Below are 20251 nucleotides of genomic sequence, written 5' to 3'. Positions count from 1 at the left end.
CACCAACTCCAGCTCCTTTTCATCCTTCCTGTCTTTTATTATCACAATGGAATGCTGGGAATCTCCCGCAGAGCAGACTACAGTCAGAGGCGATGGGCTCATCACGAATGGATGTAGTCCAGCTGAGCCACTGTTGCCATGGAAACATTCACCTGAGGAGGTGGAGCCTGAACCATCCTACTGCTGGGGGGGAGGGGACATCTCCGGGGAAAGATGCCCATTTTTTCTCCAGAATTGCCATTCTTGATGCTGCCAGCCAGCCCCGGCTGTGGAGCAGTGGGTGTTAGAGAAGTGGTTGGAGCTTTGCTCTGGTGAAAATGGTGGGGGGGCTTGGTGAGGTTAAAGATCATTGCTCCTGCTCCCCATCCTAGTCCCTTTGCTCATCTCCCCCAATCTCGCCTCAACTCTTAATGTCCTAAGGAGTCTTTGCCCCTTAATTAGGATCACAAGAAGATAGATTAGAGCTGCAAGGATCTTAAAACCATTTAGCTCAGCTCACAGGCCATAGTAGCGCCTGTGCCCGGAGCCGGGAACACTCATCTCCCTGAGCTCAAGTCTAACCTCAGACACTTCCTAGCCATGGCATGCTGGACAAACCACTTAGCCCTGTTTGCCTCCATTTCCCCATCTGTAAAATGAGCTGAAGAAAAAAATGGCAAATTACTCCAGTATCTGTGCCAAGAAAACCTCAAATGGGGTAACAGAGGATTAACAGCAATCACCACATAGCTCAGCTCACCCATTTTAAACATGAGGAACCTGAGACCTAGAAAAGAAAAATGAGTTTTCCCTTGGCTCATAGCTAGTTAGGATCTGAGGCAGGTCCTCCTGACTGCCTCTTCTACAGGCTTCAGGAAGCCTTCATCCAACAAGCGTTGTCATGGAGAAATGGAGAGAACTCCGGGTCCAGAGCTAGGAGAACTGGGACGATATCGTAGGATATTAGATACTTATTATCGGTGCAATATTCTTCAATATGGGAGCCAGTGTGGTACAGTGGAAAGAGAATTAGTGCTGATGACTGGATTCCACTCTCATCTCTGGTACTTTGTACCTCAGAGACCTTAAGTAAAGCATCTCCAGTTTCCTCATCTGTAAAATGAAGGGGTTGAACTAGATGGTCTCTAAATTCCCTTTTAATTATGAATATCTCAGTTTTATAGATAGATAGACTAACAGACAGATCTAAGTTATGAATATCTCAGACTTTTATTTTGCTCATCTGTAAAATGGGGATAAGCTACCTCAAGTTTCTCAGGTAGAAAGAACTTTATAAACCTTAAAATTACATAGCTTATTACTGTTGCTGTCCATGCCCTAATACCTACATGGAGGACATTGTGTAATTCTTGGCCCAGCTATTCTTGGGCTCCAAAATGTGGAGCTGTCACAGACGCATTAATGTGTATAAATCTAAAACTGGAAGGATCCTCAGAGATCATTAACTCCAATACTTAACTTTAGATGGAAGAAATTAGTACCTAAAAAGATTAAGTGACCCAAGTATGGTCCCACCAGTGAGTGGCAGAGCCAGGAGCAGAAAGCTAGCTGACCTGCTCCACCAGATGGGGAAAAAACATCAAATGTCCTACTGAAAGCAGAGCCAGTTTCAATGGAAGGGAGCTTCAGGACCTCAGCCTCAGAATGATGAATGGGAAAATCAACCATCAAGAGAATGGGATGTTCTAAATGTTCTCTCAGATCTAGGATCATAGCATGGTCATTTTTTCCCAACCAGCCTCATCCAGACATAGCCTCTGCTATAGCAGTTGTCCCAGGGCAGAGAAGCTCCACGGGGAACCTGATTCAGGGAAGTGTACCACAATCAGCCCAGGCCGAAAGCCCTCTAGGGTGGGCACCATGCAGGGTCTTGCTGCTCAGAATGCGCTCTAGGAGAAGAGCTCTGAAAAGAGCCATTTATAAGAAGGCAGTATCTAAAACTAGAAGGGGACCTCAGAACTCTTCCAGGTCAGCCCATTCATTTTAGAGATGAAGAAATTGAGCCTCAAAGATAAATCATTTGTCCAACATCCACAGGCATTCAGGGCCCTTTGAACAACCCCTCAGCAGGAACGGTTACATTTGAGCCCAAATCAGATGGAGAGCATCTACCTCTGGATCAATTGGCTTCGTGACCCTTAGAAAATTACTTCACCTTTTAGGGCCCTCCCCTCCACCCCATCCTTGGCAACTCTAGAAAAGCAAAAGTTGCAGAGCAGGAACTGATGTGCTGTGTTCGAGAGAGTTTGTTCCTTGGGAGTTCTTAACACACTAATGAAATGAGAGGGGGACAGAGACAGAGTCAGAGAGAATGAGGGAGAGACAGGCAGAGAATGAGACACAGAGACACACAGAGACAAAGATACACAGAGAATGAGAGAGAAAAAGACAGAGATAGAGACAGGCAGAGACAAAGAGACAGAGAATGAGAAAATGAGACGGAAGATGAGAGGGAGAGAGCCAGATCTAGAATCCTTCCTTCCTTGAGCAGCTCATGCAAAGTCTGGGAGGCTCTGGGGCCTCCATCCTGCCTCCATCTCTCCAAGGTGCCAGCTAAGGGGCTTACAGGAGTGGAGTCAGTTTAACAGATGTTGCCTTCGAGGAATGATGGACAGCCAGCCACCATTTTGGATCAGAGGGCTGCGACCTGGAGGCTTTCAGAAATTCTCCAGTCCAACCCTTTCATTTTGAACATGAGCACCCTGAAGCCCCGGCCGCAGACAGCAGAGCCACGACGGGAGCCCCGCTCCCCTGCCTCTCAGCCCAGCTCCTTCAGACGAGCCCTTTCCTCTCCTGGGGAGCCTTCCAAGACCATTCCCTGGGGGCGGCTGTGCCTCTGATACAGCTCCAGAATCCGGGAGAGCAGCAGCCCAAGAGAAGTCCCAGGTTCCCTCTGGGAAAATTCGAGAGAGTGGCCTCCCAGAGAGCCCTCCCCACTATGGGCGGTGTCAGGGCTAGACCCCCCGCTCAGCCTCCCCAGCTCCCCAGGCCACTCTGGGGTAGCCACCCTTCAAGCCGTAGGGTGCCTTCTCCAGCCTGGACACTAGATGGCGGCCTCCACCACTTTCTGAATGGCCCTTGCGCAGTGGGCAGCTGGGCCAGGACAATAGGGTTTAAAGTTGGGGGATGGAAGGTGCCAGGCCCCGGGGCCCACAGCCATCTAGCCCCCTGCCCAGAGACCCCAGACATCCGTGCCCGCAGGGCCCTTGTCCATCACCGCCGTCCTCCCCACACACAAAGGCCCTGAACCGGATCTGTATACTTTGAATGAAGGGAGATCTCATGCCGAGTGAGAGAAGTGCTAGTCCTCCTGTCCTCAGCTGGGTGAGTTAAGCCATGTCTGAGTCACGAATTTTAAGAGTCACCGACAAGAGGATGCTCGAGAGGACAAGCATTTATTAAACACCTGTGTACCAGGCCAGGTGATATAATACAAATATTATCACAACACTCCTGGGAGTGTTATAGAAGGGGAAACCGAGGCAGACAGAGATAGGGACTTGTCCAGAGTAATACAGCTTCTAAGTGTCTCAGGTTGAATTTGAACTCGAATCTTCTTGGCTCCAGGCCTCTTTTCATCCACTGTGCCAACTAGTTGTCTTCCAGATAAAATAGCCCAGGAGATCCTGCAGGACTTGGGACCGTATCGTCTGAAAGTAGGAGGGTAGGAGGAAGTGAAGATCCTTAGCCTGGAGACCAGCCCAGGGTTTATGATGTAAATCTGAAAGAGATCATTTCTCTGGCCGTCTCCCCCTGCTCTTCTGTAACCCAATCTTTACTAGTGAGGAAACCAAAGTCCAGAGTGGCCAAGAAATGGAGGAACAGCGTGAGAACATCTAGCTCCCCTCGGTGAGAGTTAGTCATCGGCACAAATGAGCGATACCCGAGACGTGGTGAGAAATGGACCTTACAACTGCTGAGCCACCGTTAGTGGTCCTTCAAAGTAGTGGAGAAAGAAAGAGTTAAGAAGGACATGGACGCTGATCTCCAAACAGGAGATGAAGATGTCTCGAGCGACTTCTAGGTCATCGAGTTGTACTTTTATTGTGGGCAAAATTCTAGAACACAATGCCAAAGGGATGGTTAGTAATCGTAGAAAGGGAAGCAGCGATTGAAAAGACACAGCAAGACTTCAAGAATAGCTCCTTTCAGACCAACCTCATTTCCTGTTTTGATAATACTGCTTGAATGATGGAGGTAAACACTGTACCTTTTGTTTACTTGGCTGCTAGAAAGTCTCTCTTTTCTGTGGAAAAAAAAATGATGGAGATACAGACTTGACAATAGTACTTTATTCAGGAGACTCTGGAAATATCTAAGTCATCAGATCCAGAGAGGAGTTACTCAAGTTCCTTGTCTATCAATTCAGAAAGTCCCTAGGGGAGTACCTGTGGGATTTGAGTTCTGTCCCGTGCTGTGTGAGATTTTTATCGGTGACATGGATAGAGGTATAAAATTCACGCTCAACAAATTTTCAGAAGACAGAGACGGGAGGGACATGTTCGCAAAGTCAAGGTGCAAAAGGCTCTTTATAGGCTGGAGCATTGAGCTGAGTGTAAAAATAGTAATAATTCTTATAAAGCAATATAAAGTTTGCAAAATACTTCACACAGATTATCTCATTTTACTGGATACCTCAGTAACCTTGTGAAGTAGGTGCTATTGCTAGTCCCATGGTAGGTAGACCCAGAAAGGAGAATAAGTTGCCCTGCCTCTGGGTCCTCCATTACTCCAAGCTGCTCTTAATGCTGAAGCGCTCCCTCCCATTCATTCGATCTGAGGATCCAGTGAAGGAACCAGGGAAGGCTCAGGAAGGATGTGATAGCTGCCTTCAAATATTGAAGAGGCGTCATGTAGAGAAGAGGCTGGGAGGGTTATTTGGCCAGCATATCCAGAACCACTGGGAGGGTTTAAAAAGCAGCAAATTGAAGCTTAATGGCAGACACTTCTTGACCCCCAGAGGTGTCCCAGGATAGAGCAGGCCTTGTCAGGAAGCAGTGGGCTTTCCCTCCGTGGAGGGCTCCAGTCTGAGGCTTTAGGATACCAGAGTCGGGATTTCTTTGGACTAGGCAGACACTGAGCTCCATCCAACTCTGAAATTCTCTGGTTTTGTAAGTGACTTGTTCAGGGTCATATGGATAGCAAAACCAGATGTTCTAACTTTTAGAGAATACCGCCATCATCTTCAACTGTCTCAAGATCCTCTGTGTGCAGGGTTTGTGGTTGATTGGTCGTTTTTCCATTGTGTTCCACTCTTTATGACCCCATTTTGGGTTTTCTTGGCAAGAATATTTAAATGGTTGACCACTTCCTTCTCCAGCTCATTTGTCAAATAAAGAAACTGAGGCAAACGGGAGTGAAGTGACATGCCCAGGGTCCCACAGCTCACAAGTATTTGAGGCAGTATTTGAACTTAGGAAATTGAGTTTCTGACTCCAGACCTGGAAGCCCTCCATCCTAGCTGCCCTATGTGTGGGGATGAATGGGATTTATTCTGTTTGAATGGATGGAATAAGAAGAACTAGCATTTACATAGGATTTAAAGTTGCAAAATTATATATTGAGTGCTTACTATACCCCACTCCCCACACACAGTTCCCCAGGGATACAAATACAAGCAAGCAAGACTATCCCCCTGCCCTCAAGGAGTTTATATTATATTATATGCCCTCAAGGGGAAGACAACATACATTCAGGAGCTGGATAAATGTGTCTCTACAGAGACCAGCTAGAAACAACAGGGACATATTACAAGGAGGGAGGTTTTGGTTCAACACAAGGAAAAACTGTCTGACAGTGTTTAAGCAGAGGGAGGCCACATGACCATCTTGTCAGAGAATCTGTAGAGAATTCCTTCTTTGGTGGAGAGATTGGGTGAGAGATAACCTCTAAGTTCTGTCTCAGTTCTAAGAGTGGTCCCTTCATCCCAGGCTGTCCTTGCCTTAGGAGGTGGAAATCGATTAATCAATGAATCTTTTCTAATGGGAGCTGTCCAGCGAATGTAGCCTGGAGGCAGCTCTCTCCTAGCCCTCCTAAAAAGGCATTAGAACAGGAGTGTTGGAGGTCTTGACTCCATATCCCATGAATCCATTAAAATCATAGGGGATGATTAGTCTAGAAAAGTTGGGGGCAGAGGAGTGAGATCTGATAGCAGCTTTGAGTATTTGAGAAACTGTCCTAAAGAAGGGTTAAGACTTATTTTGTCTGGGCATAAAGGCAGAACCAAGAACTATGGGTAGAGGTGGCAATGAGGCAGATTCAAGCTTGGTATCAGAAAAAAGTGCCCACTAGAGCTGCCCCATAGAGGGTGGGCTGCCCCTCCCCACACCCACCAAGGGGTCTTCCTCTATCCAGAAACTAAATGTCATCCACCTCTTGGTGGGTTTGTTAGAATGGAGATTTTTTAAATTTTCTTTTTATCAATTACATATAAAAATTTAATATTCTTTTTTTAAAGTTTTGAGCCCCAAATTCTTCCCCTCACTCCTTCTAGAGAAGGCAATCAATTTGTTATAGATTATACACATTTACTCAGGTAAGCAATTGCCATATTAGCCCTGTTGTAAAAGAAAATAAAACCCAAAAAAGGGAAGAAAAAAAAAAGAATGGAGATTTTTGTTCAGGTATGGGTGAAGGTAAAATGGCTGCTAAGATTTCTTCCAGTTCTTAAATTTTATGGTTCTGAGGTGATGTCAACAGTGAGAATTTAAGGACAAGGTGGAGGGAAAAACCAAGAGACTTCTCGGTCCCTTCCCATCATGCCCATAGGTTCTTTGGCCAAGGAAGCTTTGCTGGAGCTAGAGGAGGCAGGAGAACTGGGAAGGACCTGTGCCCCACCATGCTTCAGTTCTGAACTGATCCCCATTAGAAAGAGCTCTGAGCTTGAAGTTACAGGACCCACGTTCAAATCCTGCCTCTCTGAGAAACCCCCCTAAGATGGCAGCCTCCTGGGCCTCAGTTTCCCATTTGCTAAATGAGGGCTATCGAACAAGATGGCCCCAGGTTTTTTCCAGGGAACAAGCAGCTTTCCTGTTCTCTGCCACCAGAGAGAGCCTAAGGATTCCCTGAAAGCAAGCGTATTCAGGATCAGGGGCCCTAAGACCCGGACCCTCCGAATCTGCCCCAGAATGAATCCTTCCTTTGTAGGTGCTGGTGCAGGCAGAGGAGGAGCTCCTCCCAGAGCCGCCTCAGAGGGATCTGATACCAGCCTTCAGTGGGGACATCTCCCCCTCCCCGTTCTCCCATTCCTTTGTCTCCTTCCCCGCTCCCTGGGAGAGCCGGCCTGGTGGGGGGCACCTGAGGTAACGGGAGCTGGCTCTCCAAAGCCGACTCTTCCCCCGTGTGAGGAGAGGGCGGTGGCTTCCCTCGGGGGAATCTGCCCTAGAAAGGTCATCTGGGGCCTTCTGGTGGGGCTCCCGCCTGTGCTCCTGGGCACTGCTGGGAAAGCAGCTGTTTGTGTCGGCTCTGCGGAACCTCTCCCGCTCGCTCTGTGTGGGGGAGAGCTGACGTCAGGAGTGGTTCCCAGCCTGTGTGGGCGGCTGGCACAGACGCAGATGCCCAGAAGATTGGGCACCGCAAGGGGGGAGGGAAGCAGGAATGGAAAACCTCCCTCCATCCCCATCACGTCCCGCCACCCATCCTCCGTCTTCCAGCTCTTCCCCCCACCCCCCGACTGCGCCACCCAGAATCACACACAACTGTAGACTCGGAGCCAGCCCGGATTCCTCCCTTTCCTCGACCTGAGTCTTTCTTTCTCCCCAGTTTTTCCAGTTCCCCACAATCTCTGCACCAGCCGCACCCGATGGGGGCTCCAGCCCGCGGCCACAGGGCCTCTCACCCATTCCGCTAGTGGGACGAGAAGGATGGAGGAAGTCCCCTCTCCCAAACCCTCACCCAGAGCAGGACCCCAACCCGCGGTGTCTGCTTCAGGTGCCCACTGATCTAGAACAAGAAGGCCTCCAGAGGCTAGACCACGGTCCTCATTGTATGGAAACTGAGGCTCAGAGAGGGTAAATTACCTGCCCAAAGTCATGCAAATAATAGGGGAGAGGCAGAATTTGAACTCAGATCTCTGACTGCAGTCACCCCTTTTGTTCTTTTGAGGCAGCCCACCTTCCTCAGGTAAGATATTAGGGAAATATAGAGGAAAAACAGGCGGGGGGGGGGCAATGCAGAGTGCTCACTCTTGGCTCCTTTTCCCACTTTTTTCCCTGTCTTGTTAAATCTGGAAAGTCTAGAATCATCAAAGCTGAAAGGAAGAGAAAGACTTATCTGTCCATCCCTCTTCTGTGATTGGTGAGGAAACTGAGGATCAGAGAAGGCGGCTCGCTGAGGACTCCATTCGATGTCCAAGCACGGGGCCAGCTCCCTTCAGCCTCTCTCCTTTTTACTGAATTACTCTGCCTTCTCCCAGGGATCTCTGCTCAGTGGTCTTACTTTTGCTCTCTGGAATCCTCCTCAGTCCAATCAATCCACTATGGGCCCAGCACTCTTTTCAGATTGAGGGATGCAAAGAAAAAACAAGCCCTGCCCTCGGGGGCTTACAATGTAATGAAGGGGTGAGCACGTAAATACAGGGGAGCATGGAAGGTTACAGGGGGCTGTGCCTCAGTGGCTCCAGATGGAACATTAGGCCTCAGACACTCGTGTAGCCCTGGCTAAGTCACTTGCCCTGTTTGCCTCAGTTTTCCCATCTGTGAAATGAGCTCCAGTATCTTTGCCAAGAAAACGCCAAACAATTACATAGAAATAGGCATATATACACTAGGTGGGTCATGGAGAACGGGACATGGCAGAAACTCTTCAGGGCAAGGCCTGTACAGAATAGGGAGGAATTCCCCTTAAAGGGGAAGACACTTGCACATGGGGTGAGGAGGGTGGAGAGGAGAGAGACCAGAAAAGTGCTCAGGCAGGGGTGACCACCTCTTAAAGCGTGGAGCCGGGAAATGGAGCAGACGGGTCAGTGCCTGCTCCCAGAGCGAGAACTCCGAGCAGGCCTGCCTTCTCCTTGGCGGTGGTTAGGCCCCCGGATGTTCCCTGCCCTCCCAGGTCCTCAGGGTCCCCGGGGCTCAGCTCCTGCCCTGGGGACCCACCTTTGCCATTCCAGGCTTCAGGACACCTTAGGGTGTCACTCTCCGGTCCAATCACTGAAGTCTCCTGGAACCGCTCTGCTCACTATGGGGGTGAGCCCGGTAGAGAGAGGAGGGGGCATGGAATCAATGGGTGCAAATCCACCTATCTGCAGACTCTCTGAATGTGTTTGTTTAAATGAAAGGTAGCTCCCTCCGGATTGTACCCGCCTGAGGCCCAGGGAGGCAGCGGTCCCTCTGCAGCCATGGGGGCAGAGCTGTACCAGTCCTGAGGGCCTCTTTTAGGAGAGCGGAGAGGAGCGACCTCCAGGAGGGTGAAGGACCTTGAGCTTATGCCATCCTGAGCTGAAGGAGCTAGGGACGTTTTCCCCAGAGAAGAGAAGTCTCGCTGGGGAAACGATTTAGCTATTTGCAAATATTTGAAGTCCATCGTGTTGGAAGAATTATCCTCCTTCTTTTTGGCCCCAGAGCAGCAGTGAGGGGAGGTTGTAAAGGGACAAATTTGGACTGGAGGGAAGACTGAATTTCACTGGCTCTCCTCATGTTACAGGGAGAAAATTGAGGGCCATGTCAGGGGTCAAGGTCACACATGTAGCAACGGGGCATGGGGTCATCCTTTTCTAGCCCTACAAGAGACCTCAGGGGTCATCTAGTTCAGTGCCCTCTTTTGACAATTGAGGGAACTGAGACTGGGGGACATTGAGTGGCTCTGGTCACCCACTAGGTCACCAGCAGGACCTGAACGCAGACCCTCTGACTCTGGGAAGTGGCGGCTCCTCCCTCCCTGGAGGTCTTCAAGGAGGGGTGGATGACCGTTTATTGGCTATGCTTGTTCAGGTCCAGGTTGGAGGGGGCCGATGGGAGCTCTTCCAACTCCACCATTTTGCTATGTGGAAGGATGGATGGACACTTGGCAGGGAGCAGGGAAAGAATGTCCCAGAATCCCCCGCGTCTTGGGTTTGTTTTGTTTGGGTTGAGGAAAGGATGGTTCTGATGGCTAGTAGGAGTAGGAGCCAAAGTTCCATACAGGAGCGGGGAAGGTGGGAGTCCCAAGGAGTCCCAAATGCCAAGCTGGAGCTAAGCCAGAACAGAAAAACACATCCTCCCCTTGAGCCCTCCTTGGGGAGCTGGTCCCTATAGAGAGCAAGCCTGAGGGAGGAGCGATAGGTAGTGTCATAAAACTCACATGAGCACTCGCGCCGAAGGCTGGTGGGAGCACCTTCTCTGGGGGGCCACGCCCGACGTCCCAGTCACGGCTCTCGGCTTAGACTTTGCTGTTGTGGTCCTTCCTGTGGTGTCTGTTACTCCCCTGGCTCTGCTGCCCCTCCGCATCAGTCCACGAGTCTCCCCACGCTTCTCTGCGCTTTTCCAGTCCCGCTTTCTCTCCTTTCTCGGGGGTCCCGGCTGCCCCTCGCTCCCCGTGGCCGCCCCTGCCCTTCCTCACTGCCTTTGTCTCCCTTCCTTGCAGGGAGGAGTGAAAGTCCTGATCACAGGCCCGTGGCAAGAAGCCAGCAATAACTACAGTTGCCTGTTTGACCAGATCTCAGTGCCTGCGTCCCTGATACAGCCAGGGGTACTTCGATGCTATTGTCCAGGTAAGACTTCCTCAGGCCTTCGCCAGGCCGGCGTCAGATCTGAAAGATCAGCGAAGCGGGGGTCAGGCCGTCGGAGGAGTGGGTGAGGGGCGCACCCAGGGCAGGGGTCCCATCCAGCACCGGCAGCCCCTTCCACTTGGATGAGGGATTTTTCTTCCCTGAGAAGCTCCTTTCCCTACAAAATGAGGAGGCCCCAGGGCTCTCTGCCCAAGAATGACCAGTCCTGGCCCCGGAGAAGATGAGGAGATAGATCTCCCTCCTTCCATGGCAGAGGGACGGTTCTGTGGACGGGTAATGTTGCACATGCTGTCAAGCCAGGCTGCTAAGTTCATGAGGTTCCCTTAATTGTTTTTCTCTGTCACAACAGAAGGCTTACTTTGGGAGATTTTTTTTTTACTACCCAAAACCCAACACAGTGTCTAACATATAGTGGGTGTTTAAAATAAAACCTCTGATTGACTGATCGATTTGGAGTGGGAAAGAGGCAGTAATTCACAGCTTCAGACACTTCCCAGCCATGTGATCCTGGGCAAGACACTTAATTTCTGCTGCCTCAATGTTCTCCTCTATCAAATAATAACACCTACCTCCAGGATTGTAGTAAGCTAAAATAAGATTTTTGTGAAGTGTTTTACAAAACTTGAAGTGCCATATAAATTCAAGCTATTGTTTTTATGGTGTAGAAATTACTGTTATGTTAAAAAAAAAAAAGACCAATAAAATGTTAAAGAAACCAATTAACAGATAAGGGAAGTAAAATAAATAAGGGACTTAATCTCAGTTTTCTCACCTGTAAGATTGGGGGATGATTAAACTGGATGATGTCTCAACTTCAGCTATGACACCAAGTTCTAAGGGCCCTTCTTCTCAGACTCTGCTGTAGAGGAAAGAGCCTGAATCTAAACTCAGGTCCTAGCTTAAATCCTGGCTCTGTGTGAACTTGGGCCAACACTTGACCTCTCTGAACCTTAGTTTCCTCCTCCCTAAAATCAGGGAGTGGGACTAGATACTCTCCAAAATACTTTCCACTTCTGATAGCCTCTGTTCTACCCTTGCTCCCAGTTTTGACATTCTGTGATACAGAGATCTCCAAGATGGAGATGGAGATGCCTTCAACTCCCAGAACTCAATTCCATTTAATTTAGCAAGTATCCTTTAAGTACTCACCATGTGCAAGGCACTCACTGTGCTAGGTTTAAAAAGATTTCCCACCTAGAACTGGTGCGAGAAATCCCCAAGACCACTACCCATGGGATCTTCAAAGATCAAGCCCCACTCCCTCTCCCAACTGGTTACAAGAGTGAAGTTAGATCAGCTCCTCAAACAAATTGAGAAATCTTCCAAAGATCGGGGCAGTATTGTTGGGAGCAAGTTGCATTGGGAGAACCTAATTGCCCTTTATACTAGACTGTAAACTACATGGGAGCTGGCAATGCATTATCTAAAGTTTTCCCGGCATATAACAGAATAGCTATAGGATTCTCTGCCTATAGATGTTTAATCACTGTTTGTTGGATGGATAGATTGGTGAGAGGATGAATGAACTGATGGATGGATGGATGAGAGGATGAATGAATCAATGTATAGATATATAGATGAATAGATGAGAGGATGGATGAATCAAATGGACAGATGGATGGATGAGAGGATGGATGGATGGATGGATGAGAGGATGGGTTGATAGGGGGATGAATGAATGAATTAATGAGTTCAAAGCCAAACTATCTTGCTAGGAAGAAAAGGAGAGAATGAATTGTGGGCTGAAGGGCTGTGAGCAGAAACTCTAGCAATCACCAAGTGACCATTTTCCACCTGGGACATCTTCATTCTTGAAGTAGACCATTCTGAACTTTCTTTCCCTTTTCATTTTCACTTGCTTCCTCAGCCTCTGCTTGTTTTGTTCTTTTTCTTAAGCTCTGATCCTACTCTCTATATTCCTTTCTATCTCCTGAGTTCCAAAAGGGCTTTAAGAGAGAAACAAACTTCAATTAATCTTCCCCCATTAAAGGCCTCAGGTTCAAGTCCCAGCTCTGCCACTTAATACCCAGGTGATCTTATTCTCAACTCTCTAGAGCCCACTCTCCTCATCTTTAGAATGAGAGGAAGACACTAGATCAGAGATATTAAACACTCAGCCTACTAGCAGCCTATAGCATCCCAGGTGCAGCCTGAACCAGATTAAAATGGAATTGGAAAATGTTTTAACAAAACAACTACAATATAATAAAGCATAAATAATATTAATCTGTGGTTTTTTAAGTCAATAGGGATCCTTGTGTCCAGTTTAATAGTCCTTCCCCGCTCCTGCTTTTAATTGAGTTTAATACCCCTGGACTAACTGACCTCTGCAGATGCAGACCTGCATCTCTCATCCTTTGTCCCTCCATCAATTTGTCACTTACTAAAGGCTTACTGTGTACTAGACCCTCTCCCATTGCTGAGGGCCCAGGAGGAGGTGCACACAGGGCTGTCCTCTCCCTCTAACAAGAAACAAGAGGAGACAATGAGAAGGCCCCGGCCTGCCAAGGGCCCTCCCTCCTCAAGCAGAAAGTCTTTTGTTCTCCTTCAGACATCCTGACCAATTCTTGAGCGTCAGCCATCTCCGATGTTCCCCGAGCCATTGTGCAAAGGCCGTAATAACACAGGGAGGAGAGAAGCACGGGCCCTGGGCGCTGGAAAGAGTGGGCAATGTGCTATTAAACTGTCCGTGTCCCGCCTACTGCCGAGGCAACGCTCTTGCATTAGGAATAAAAGCCACCTCTGTGCCTGGTCTCCGCCTGGCCCGTCTCCGGGGGGGTGGGAGCCCATTTACCTTCACCCGTCCCCCCTGAGGCCAGGCCTGCAAGTTCAACCTTCCCAACCGAGACTCTGCCCTTTGTCCTGTTGTCCCACGTGCTCCCATTTCTCATCTCATGGCAGGGAGAAAGCCGCCCAGGCCGCTCCCCCGCCTTGCTCCCATAATACAGCTCACCAAGTACTTTGTAGGCGCCAGGCTCTCTGCTGAGGGCCTTGCCCTCGGGGGGCTTGCATTCTGCCGGGAAAAGAAGAGATGAAAAATAAAAAATAAAGAAGGAATTGGTGCCCAGGGGAGTCACGAGGAGGTTATCTGAGAAGGGGGAGAGCTCTCGGGGGCTGCAGGGGCAGGAATAACAGAGGTTTTCATGGGAGGTTTCACCTAAATTGATCCTCAAAGAAACCTGTAATAGGCAGAGGTGAGAAGGGCAGGGGACGCCCTGCGCAAAAGTGTGGGGGTGAGAAATGGCGTGTCAAGCTTGGATTCGGCGCAGATAATGAACCGGCCCTGCGGTCCGTCCAGTACAAGGACTCAAGCTAGGATTGGGTCAAGATGGCTGGAGCATAAACTCTTTGAGGGCAGAAATGAACCGAATTTCCCACGTATGACAGCCATGGTGCTGTGTAAGTTGAGTTGGATCTTGGGCATCCCCTTCATGCCGGCCATTCTCTCGGCCCTTTTCTCCTGGGGAAGAGCTTTCTTTTCAAACCAAACCCCCGGGGAAACGGCAGGTGCCCATCAGTGGCTGTCCCGGGGCAGGCTGGCAGCCTCCGCCCCGAATACTCAGTCTGACTGCCGCGGGCACAGGGCCAGGGGCGCCCAGGAGGGGCACAGAACGAAGCCCGGGGGAAGGTCCGGCTGGGGAAGCTCCCGTACCCGGGTGTGGGAATCCAAACCCGGCGGGCTCTACTCCAGCAAGTGAGGAAGGACGGGAAGCCGAGAACCCAGAAGGGTTCGGTGGTGTGGCTGGTGGAGCCCTGGAGTGGGAAGTCCTGAGTTCGAGTTCTGACGCAGACCTTCCTGTCTCCCGCTCACTTACTGCCCAGCTTCAGCTCTAGCATGAGGCTATCACTGTTACAGCTGGGGGAAACTGAGCAAGGGCCTGAGACCGGAGAGGGGGCGCGGAGGGGCCGGCGTAACTGGGCACAAGAGCACGTGGAGGGCAGAGAACCCAGCTCCGAGTCGCGGGCGCCCCGTGGGGAGGGGCCTTGAATGCCAGGCGGAGGACGAGGAGCCCAGCGTGGGCCCGTCTCCCCTGGGCACGGATCCCGCCCTCTGAGCCTAGGAGGGGTCTCTGCGAGCTGCTGGGGCCCAACTCGTGGCTCTCTCGGGGCCAGCTCGGCCCCGAGCCTCCCCACACGCAGCCAGGCCGATCCCAGGACCAGAGACCGGGACACAGGCCGGCCCGGGGCCTGTACTTGGGGTTTTTCCAGCGTGGGAGGGCCGGCCAGCACTTGTGTTCCACTGGCAGCCTTTGAGGCCCCAAGGTCACCCCTGCGGCATAAGGAGCTGTCACAGCCGCCGCTAATGGGCAGTGACCTTTAGAACGGCTCTTAATAAACGTCGGCAGCGGCCTGGGCTGTGTATGGATGGCCTGGGCAGGAGGGGGGAAGGGAGGGAGCAGCACACGGGCCTGGAGATGCTCCCCCCCAGGGGGTCCTCCTGCCAAAGCTCTCTCCCTTTGGGAAGGACATGAGGGGGTCCCGAGCTCTGTACAGGAGGCGGCGTCTCTACAACTCAAGGCTTCTCTTTACAGAATGAGGCGCGGCCCCCCCAGCTCCGAGCCTGTTGTGAAGTGACTCTGATTGTTAAAGCTGGGAGGGACATCAGGGAACATCAAAGCCTCTCCCTCCATCTGATGGGCAGGAGAACTGAAGGCCAGAGAGGGAAAGGAACCCACCCAAGTCTCACAGCCAGTGGGTGGAGGACGGGGGTCCCAGTCCAGACACTGAGGGCTCCTGTCCAGCTTCCCAGCTTGCTTTTCTCTCTCTGTCTCTGTCTCTCTTCCCTTCTCCCTGTTTCTCTCTCTGTCTCCCTCCATCTCTGCCTGTCTCTCTCTGCATGCCCACTCCCACTGTGAGGGCCTCTGTCTCTGTCTCTTTCTCTCCCCCTCTCTTCTTTATTAACTTCCCAAAGTCAATTATTCAATCGATACATATTTATCAGGTGCAAAGCCCTCTCCCAGATGCCAAGGATATAGAGGAAGAAGGAATAAATAGTCATTGCCTTCCAGGGGCTTACATAGCCCCAGTCAGGACAAGGCAGGTGGAGAGAGAGAGGAAAAGAAGCATGTGTTTATTCCATACCCACAGTGGGCCGGCGCTGCCGCCCTGACGAACGTTATTTCATTGGATGGCGTAGAGCATCAGCTCTGCCTAAGACTCGGTTCCCAAACTGCACAGAGACCGTGAGCGGGAAGGTGTGAGACGGAGGGATGTGCGTGCTCCAGGATCTGGAAGGGACTTTTTAGACTGGGAGCTCCCTGAGGGCAGGAACTGACTTTTGTAGCTCCAGGCTTAGCGTGGAGCCGGCGCAGAGGATGAGCTTAACGAGTGCTAGTTGTGACCGAGAAGCTTCAGCCTTCGTTTTACAGACGGGGCCACTGAAAGTCTGGCATGGCAGAGTAAGACTCTCCAAATCCAGGCCTGGCTGAGCGGATAAGGAAGGGGATCAGGAAGCAAGACAACGTGCTTAGAGCGGCCCCAGAGTCAGGGAGACTGGGTTGGAATCTTCCCCTCCAGATTCGTCCTGGCTGTGGGACCCTGGGCAAGTCTTTGATTCCCTGGTGTCCCAAGCAGCTCTTGAAGACCAGCACTTCCTTACTAGGAGTTTTAAAATTGCAGACCCCGATAATGATTATAACAGTAATGGTGGAGGGGCAGCAACAGTGGTGGTGGTGGTGGTAATGGTACTAGTAGTAGTTTAGTAGTGATGGTAGTTAGTAGTGGTGGTGGCGGTGATGGTGCTAGTAGTAGTTTAGTAGTGATAGTGGTTAGTAGCGGTGGTGGTGGTAGTAATAGTGGTGGTAGTGATGGTTCTAGTAGTAGTTTAGTAGTGATGGTAGTTAGTAGTGGTGGTGGCGGTGATGGTACTAGTAGTAGTTTAGTAGTGGTGGTGGTGGTGATGGTGCTAGTAGTAGTTTAGTAGTGATAGTGGTTAGTAGCGGTGGTGGTGGTAGTAATAGTGGTGGTAGTGATGGTTCTAGTAGTAGTTTAGTAGTGATGGTAGTTAGTAGTGGTGGTGGCGGTGATGGTACTAGTAGTAGTTTAGTAGTGATGGTAGTTAGTAGTGGTGGTGGTGGTAGTAATAGTAGTGGTGGTGGTGGTGATGGTACTAGTAATAGTTTAGTAGTGGTGGTGGTGGTGATGGTGCTAGTAGTAGTTTAGTAGTGATAGTGGTTAGTAGCGGTGGTGGTGGTAGTAATAGTGGTGGTAGTGATGGTTCTAGTAGTAGTTTAGTAGTGATGGTAGTTAGTAGTGGTGGTGGTGGTAGTAATAGTAGTGGTGGTGGTGGTGATGGTGCTAGTAGTAGTTTAGTAGTGATGGTAGTTAGTAGTGGTGGTGGTGGTGATGGTACTAGTAGTAGTTTAGTAGTGGTGGTGGTGGTGGTGATGGTGCTAGTAGTAGTTTAGTAGTGATAGTGGTTAGTAGCGGTGGTGGTGGTAGTAATAGTGGTGGTAGTGATGGTTCTAGTAGTAGTTTAGTAGTGGTGGTGGTGATGGTACTAGTAGTAGTTAGTAGTGGTGGTGGCGGTGATGGTACTAGTAGTAGTTTAGTAGTGATGGTAGTTAGTAGTGGTGGTGGTGGTAGTAATAGTAGTGGTGGTGGTGGTGATGGTACTAGTAGTAGTTTAGTAGTGGTGGTGGTGGTGATGGTGCTAGTAGTAGTTTAGTAGTGATAGTGGTTAGTAGCGGTGGTGGTGGTAGTAATAGTGGTGGTAGTGATGGTTCTAGTAGTAGTTTAGTAGTGATGGTAGTTAGTAGTGGTGGTGGTGGTAGTAATAGTAGTGGTGGTGGTGGTGATGGTGCTAGTAGTAGTTTAGTAGTGGTGGTGGTGATGATGGTGCTAGTAGTAGCTTAGTAGTGATAGTGGTTAGTAGCGGTGGTGGTGGTAGTAATAGTGGTGGTAGTGATGGTTCTAGTAGTAGTTTAGTAGTGATGGTAGTTAGTAGTGGTGGTGGTGGTGATGGTACTAGTAGTAGTTTAGTAGTGGTGGCGGTAGTAATAGTAGTGATGGTAATAGGAGTAATAGTGGGGATGGTGGTGGTAACTGGCATGTCCTCACTAAAACGCTTCACAGATTCTCTGTGACTTGATCTCCCCCACGACCGAGAGACTGTGTGGGACCCAGGTTTGCTCCCAGAGCCTTGGCCCTTGCTGCCCGAAGGGCTCTGAGGAAGAAGGAGCTGGCACAGAGTGGCCCGGAGGCTGCTCTGGCTCTGAGTGCTCCATATAGAATTTAGGCAGAACATTTTCTCCGCCGTATAAGAGCTGAGATTCTCCACAGGGGATGGTTTCTCTAGCAGAAGTGGCTGCGGGGGAGCCTCCCAGGCCCCTCTTGTGCCCGGAGCACAGCTCTCGGAGGCCTCCCCAGCCTTAGAGCAGCTCCCCGATGTCCGTGAGGCTCTCTGGAGCTTGGCCGTTTACTGGGCGGGCAGGCTGCCCCAAGCCCAACGGGCCGTGTTTTTGCCCCTTACGGCGCAAGCGTCCCCGGCCCAGGGGGCCCAGACAGGCAGGGTCCCGGGGGCCAGCCCGGCCCTGTCCTGAACAAGTCCCCAGCCCACGCCCACAGCCCGAGCCCAGTGACGGTGAGGTCCCCTGGCATGGAAAGGTCAAGAGGGAGCTGACAGAGTCAAGAAGACCGAGCTAAGAATAACCCCCTGATGAAAGCCACGGCCCGGAGGCGACAGGAGGGAGAATTCGGCACGGTGGCGGGGAGTCCAAGCTGCCTTTCCAAGGGTGGGCAAGCAGAGTGGGGCCCAGGCTTCCTGCAAGGGAGCCAGAGCTCCCCCGGGGACCTGAAGGCGGAAGATCCGGCTTAAAGGGAGATAAAGGAGTGGGCTGCTCTTGGCAGAAACAGCCCAGCTGTGGCCGGGCCTTGGCCAGGAGATGTTGGCAGGGAGATCAGCCGGGGCCCCACGGAGCAGTTGGGGAGCACGGGGCGGGCGCACTCAGGTCCAAGCTCATCCCTGAGAAGGAGATGGAAGGAAACAGTGGAAAGAGAATTGAGGCTGAAATCCCCGGCCTTGGAGGCTGGCTGGGTCGGGGCGAGGGTGGTGGGGTCAGAGCCAGGAAACTATGAGTGGAAATCTTCCCTCCCGGTATTTGCTAAGAAGTATAGTCAGGACAAGTCACTTTTCCTTTCTCAGCCTCTGCTCTCCTCTCTGCAAAATGGGGATGTGAGACTCGAATAAGAGAATGTGTGTAAAGTGTTTGCAAACCTAAAAAATGTCCTATATGGGGCAGTGAGGTGGTGCAGTGAATAGAGCTGAGCATAGAAGCCTGGTCCTGGGAAGAGAACAGAGGCAGGGGAAGGGTCAAGGAGGGAGAGAGGATCTAGCTCAACAAGGGAAGGACCATGGGACCAACGGGTCCAAAGCCCCCACTTTTCTCAGGAGGGAAGTATCAGAAAGGAAAAGGGCTTTGGCAGCTCACAAGGAGGCTGGCCCATACCCGAGTCCAGTAGGAGTAGGAGGACCCAAAAGCTCCCCATTCCAGTCCAATGAGGACTGAGCAAGAAGATGGCAAGGAGGGGAGCAACTCGCAGTGAGGAAACTCCCTCTTCTCTTGCAGGTCAGCACCTTTCCTACAGGGAGTGCCTCGGGGAGTGCCACCTAGAACCCAGAGGAGGGGGGATGTGGGCTGTCCACAGGTGGCCCTACAGCCAGTAGGGACCCAGACTCACTGGGCTCCAAGGCCAGCGCTATTCCGTCATTCTGTAAAGATAGCGCCCCATCAAAAATGCCATGAGTCAGATGGACGAATACCCAAGAAAGAGACTGTGATCTCCTCCACGTGATTGCAGTCTTCCCAAGACTATCCCCACCTCTCCATTACCCTCTGGACATTGTTAAGTTATTTGTTTAAAAACTCCAAATTTCTCCTGAAACAAAGGCTCCTCTTTTAACTGTCCCTTGCCAGTATGGTTGTATGTCTTTCAAGACAATGGAACACGGTGGTTTCCAAAGACTTAAAAATGCAAAAGAAATCCACTAGCACGGTCTAACATGCAAACAATTCCCATGAACGCTTGAGTGGGGATAGTTCTGGAGGAAGGGATAGAGTCAGATGAACGGGGAAGGTTTCCAAGAGTGCTGAGCAAGTCCAAAGTGGAGGCAGAAGAGCTATGGGGAATGGGCCTTGGAGGCTATTCCAGGGCCCTCACAGGCGGGGGCTAGCTGGAAAGAACTCTGCCGGCCCCTCTCATTGTGATTTCCCATTCTTGTGTTTTCAGCTCACGACACTGGCCTTGTGACCCTACAAGTTGCCTTCAACAACCAGATCATCTCTAACTCAGTGGTGTTTGAATATAAAGCCCGGGCTCTGCCCACTCTCCCTTCCTCTCAGCACGATTGGCTGTCACTGGACGGTAAGAGCAGACCCCGAGGCCTTCGGAGGCCAGGGACTTTTCTACTAGATAAGAGCCGGCCTGAGCATGTTAAGGGGATGGGAGGGGGACCAAATGGAGCTCTTGGGGCACCTGGAAGGTGGAGGAGGGCAGAGTGGGGTAAGTGGCCGAGAGGGCGGCTGTCGGAAAGAGCGAATGAACTTTCGA

General features: G+C 50.9%; 1 protein-coding gene across 8 annotated transcripts in view; it reads left to right on the top strand.

Annotated features, from left to right (window-relative positions):
* Positions 1-20251, top strand: part of CAMTA1 (calmodulin binding transcription activator 1) — a 1246754-nt gene that overhangs the window by 1121347 nt on the left and 105156 nt on the right. For all 8 annotated transcript variants that reach the window (XM_051988655.1, XM_051988653.1, XM_051988652.1 and 5 more), the window contains 2 exons: positions 10558-10684; positions 19931-20065. In XM_051988655.1, the coding sequence (XP_051844615.1) occupies positions 10558-10684; positions 19931-20065 (262 nt within the window). The remainder of the gene's footprint in view (positions 1-10557; positions 10685-19930; positions 20066-20251) is intronic.

Source organism: Antechinus flavipes, chromosome 3 (genome assembly GCF_016432865.1).
Source record: "Antechinus flavipes isolate AdamAnt ecotype Samford, QLD, Australia chromosome 3, AdamAnt_v2, whole genome shotgun sequence".
NCBI lineage: Eukaryota > Metazoa > Chordata > Mammalia > Dasyuromorphia > Dasyuridae > Antechinus > Antechinus flavipes.
This window is presented reverse-complemented; position numbering and strand designations above follow the sequence as displayed.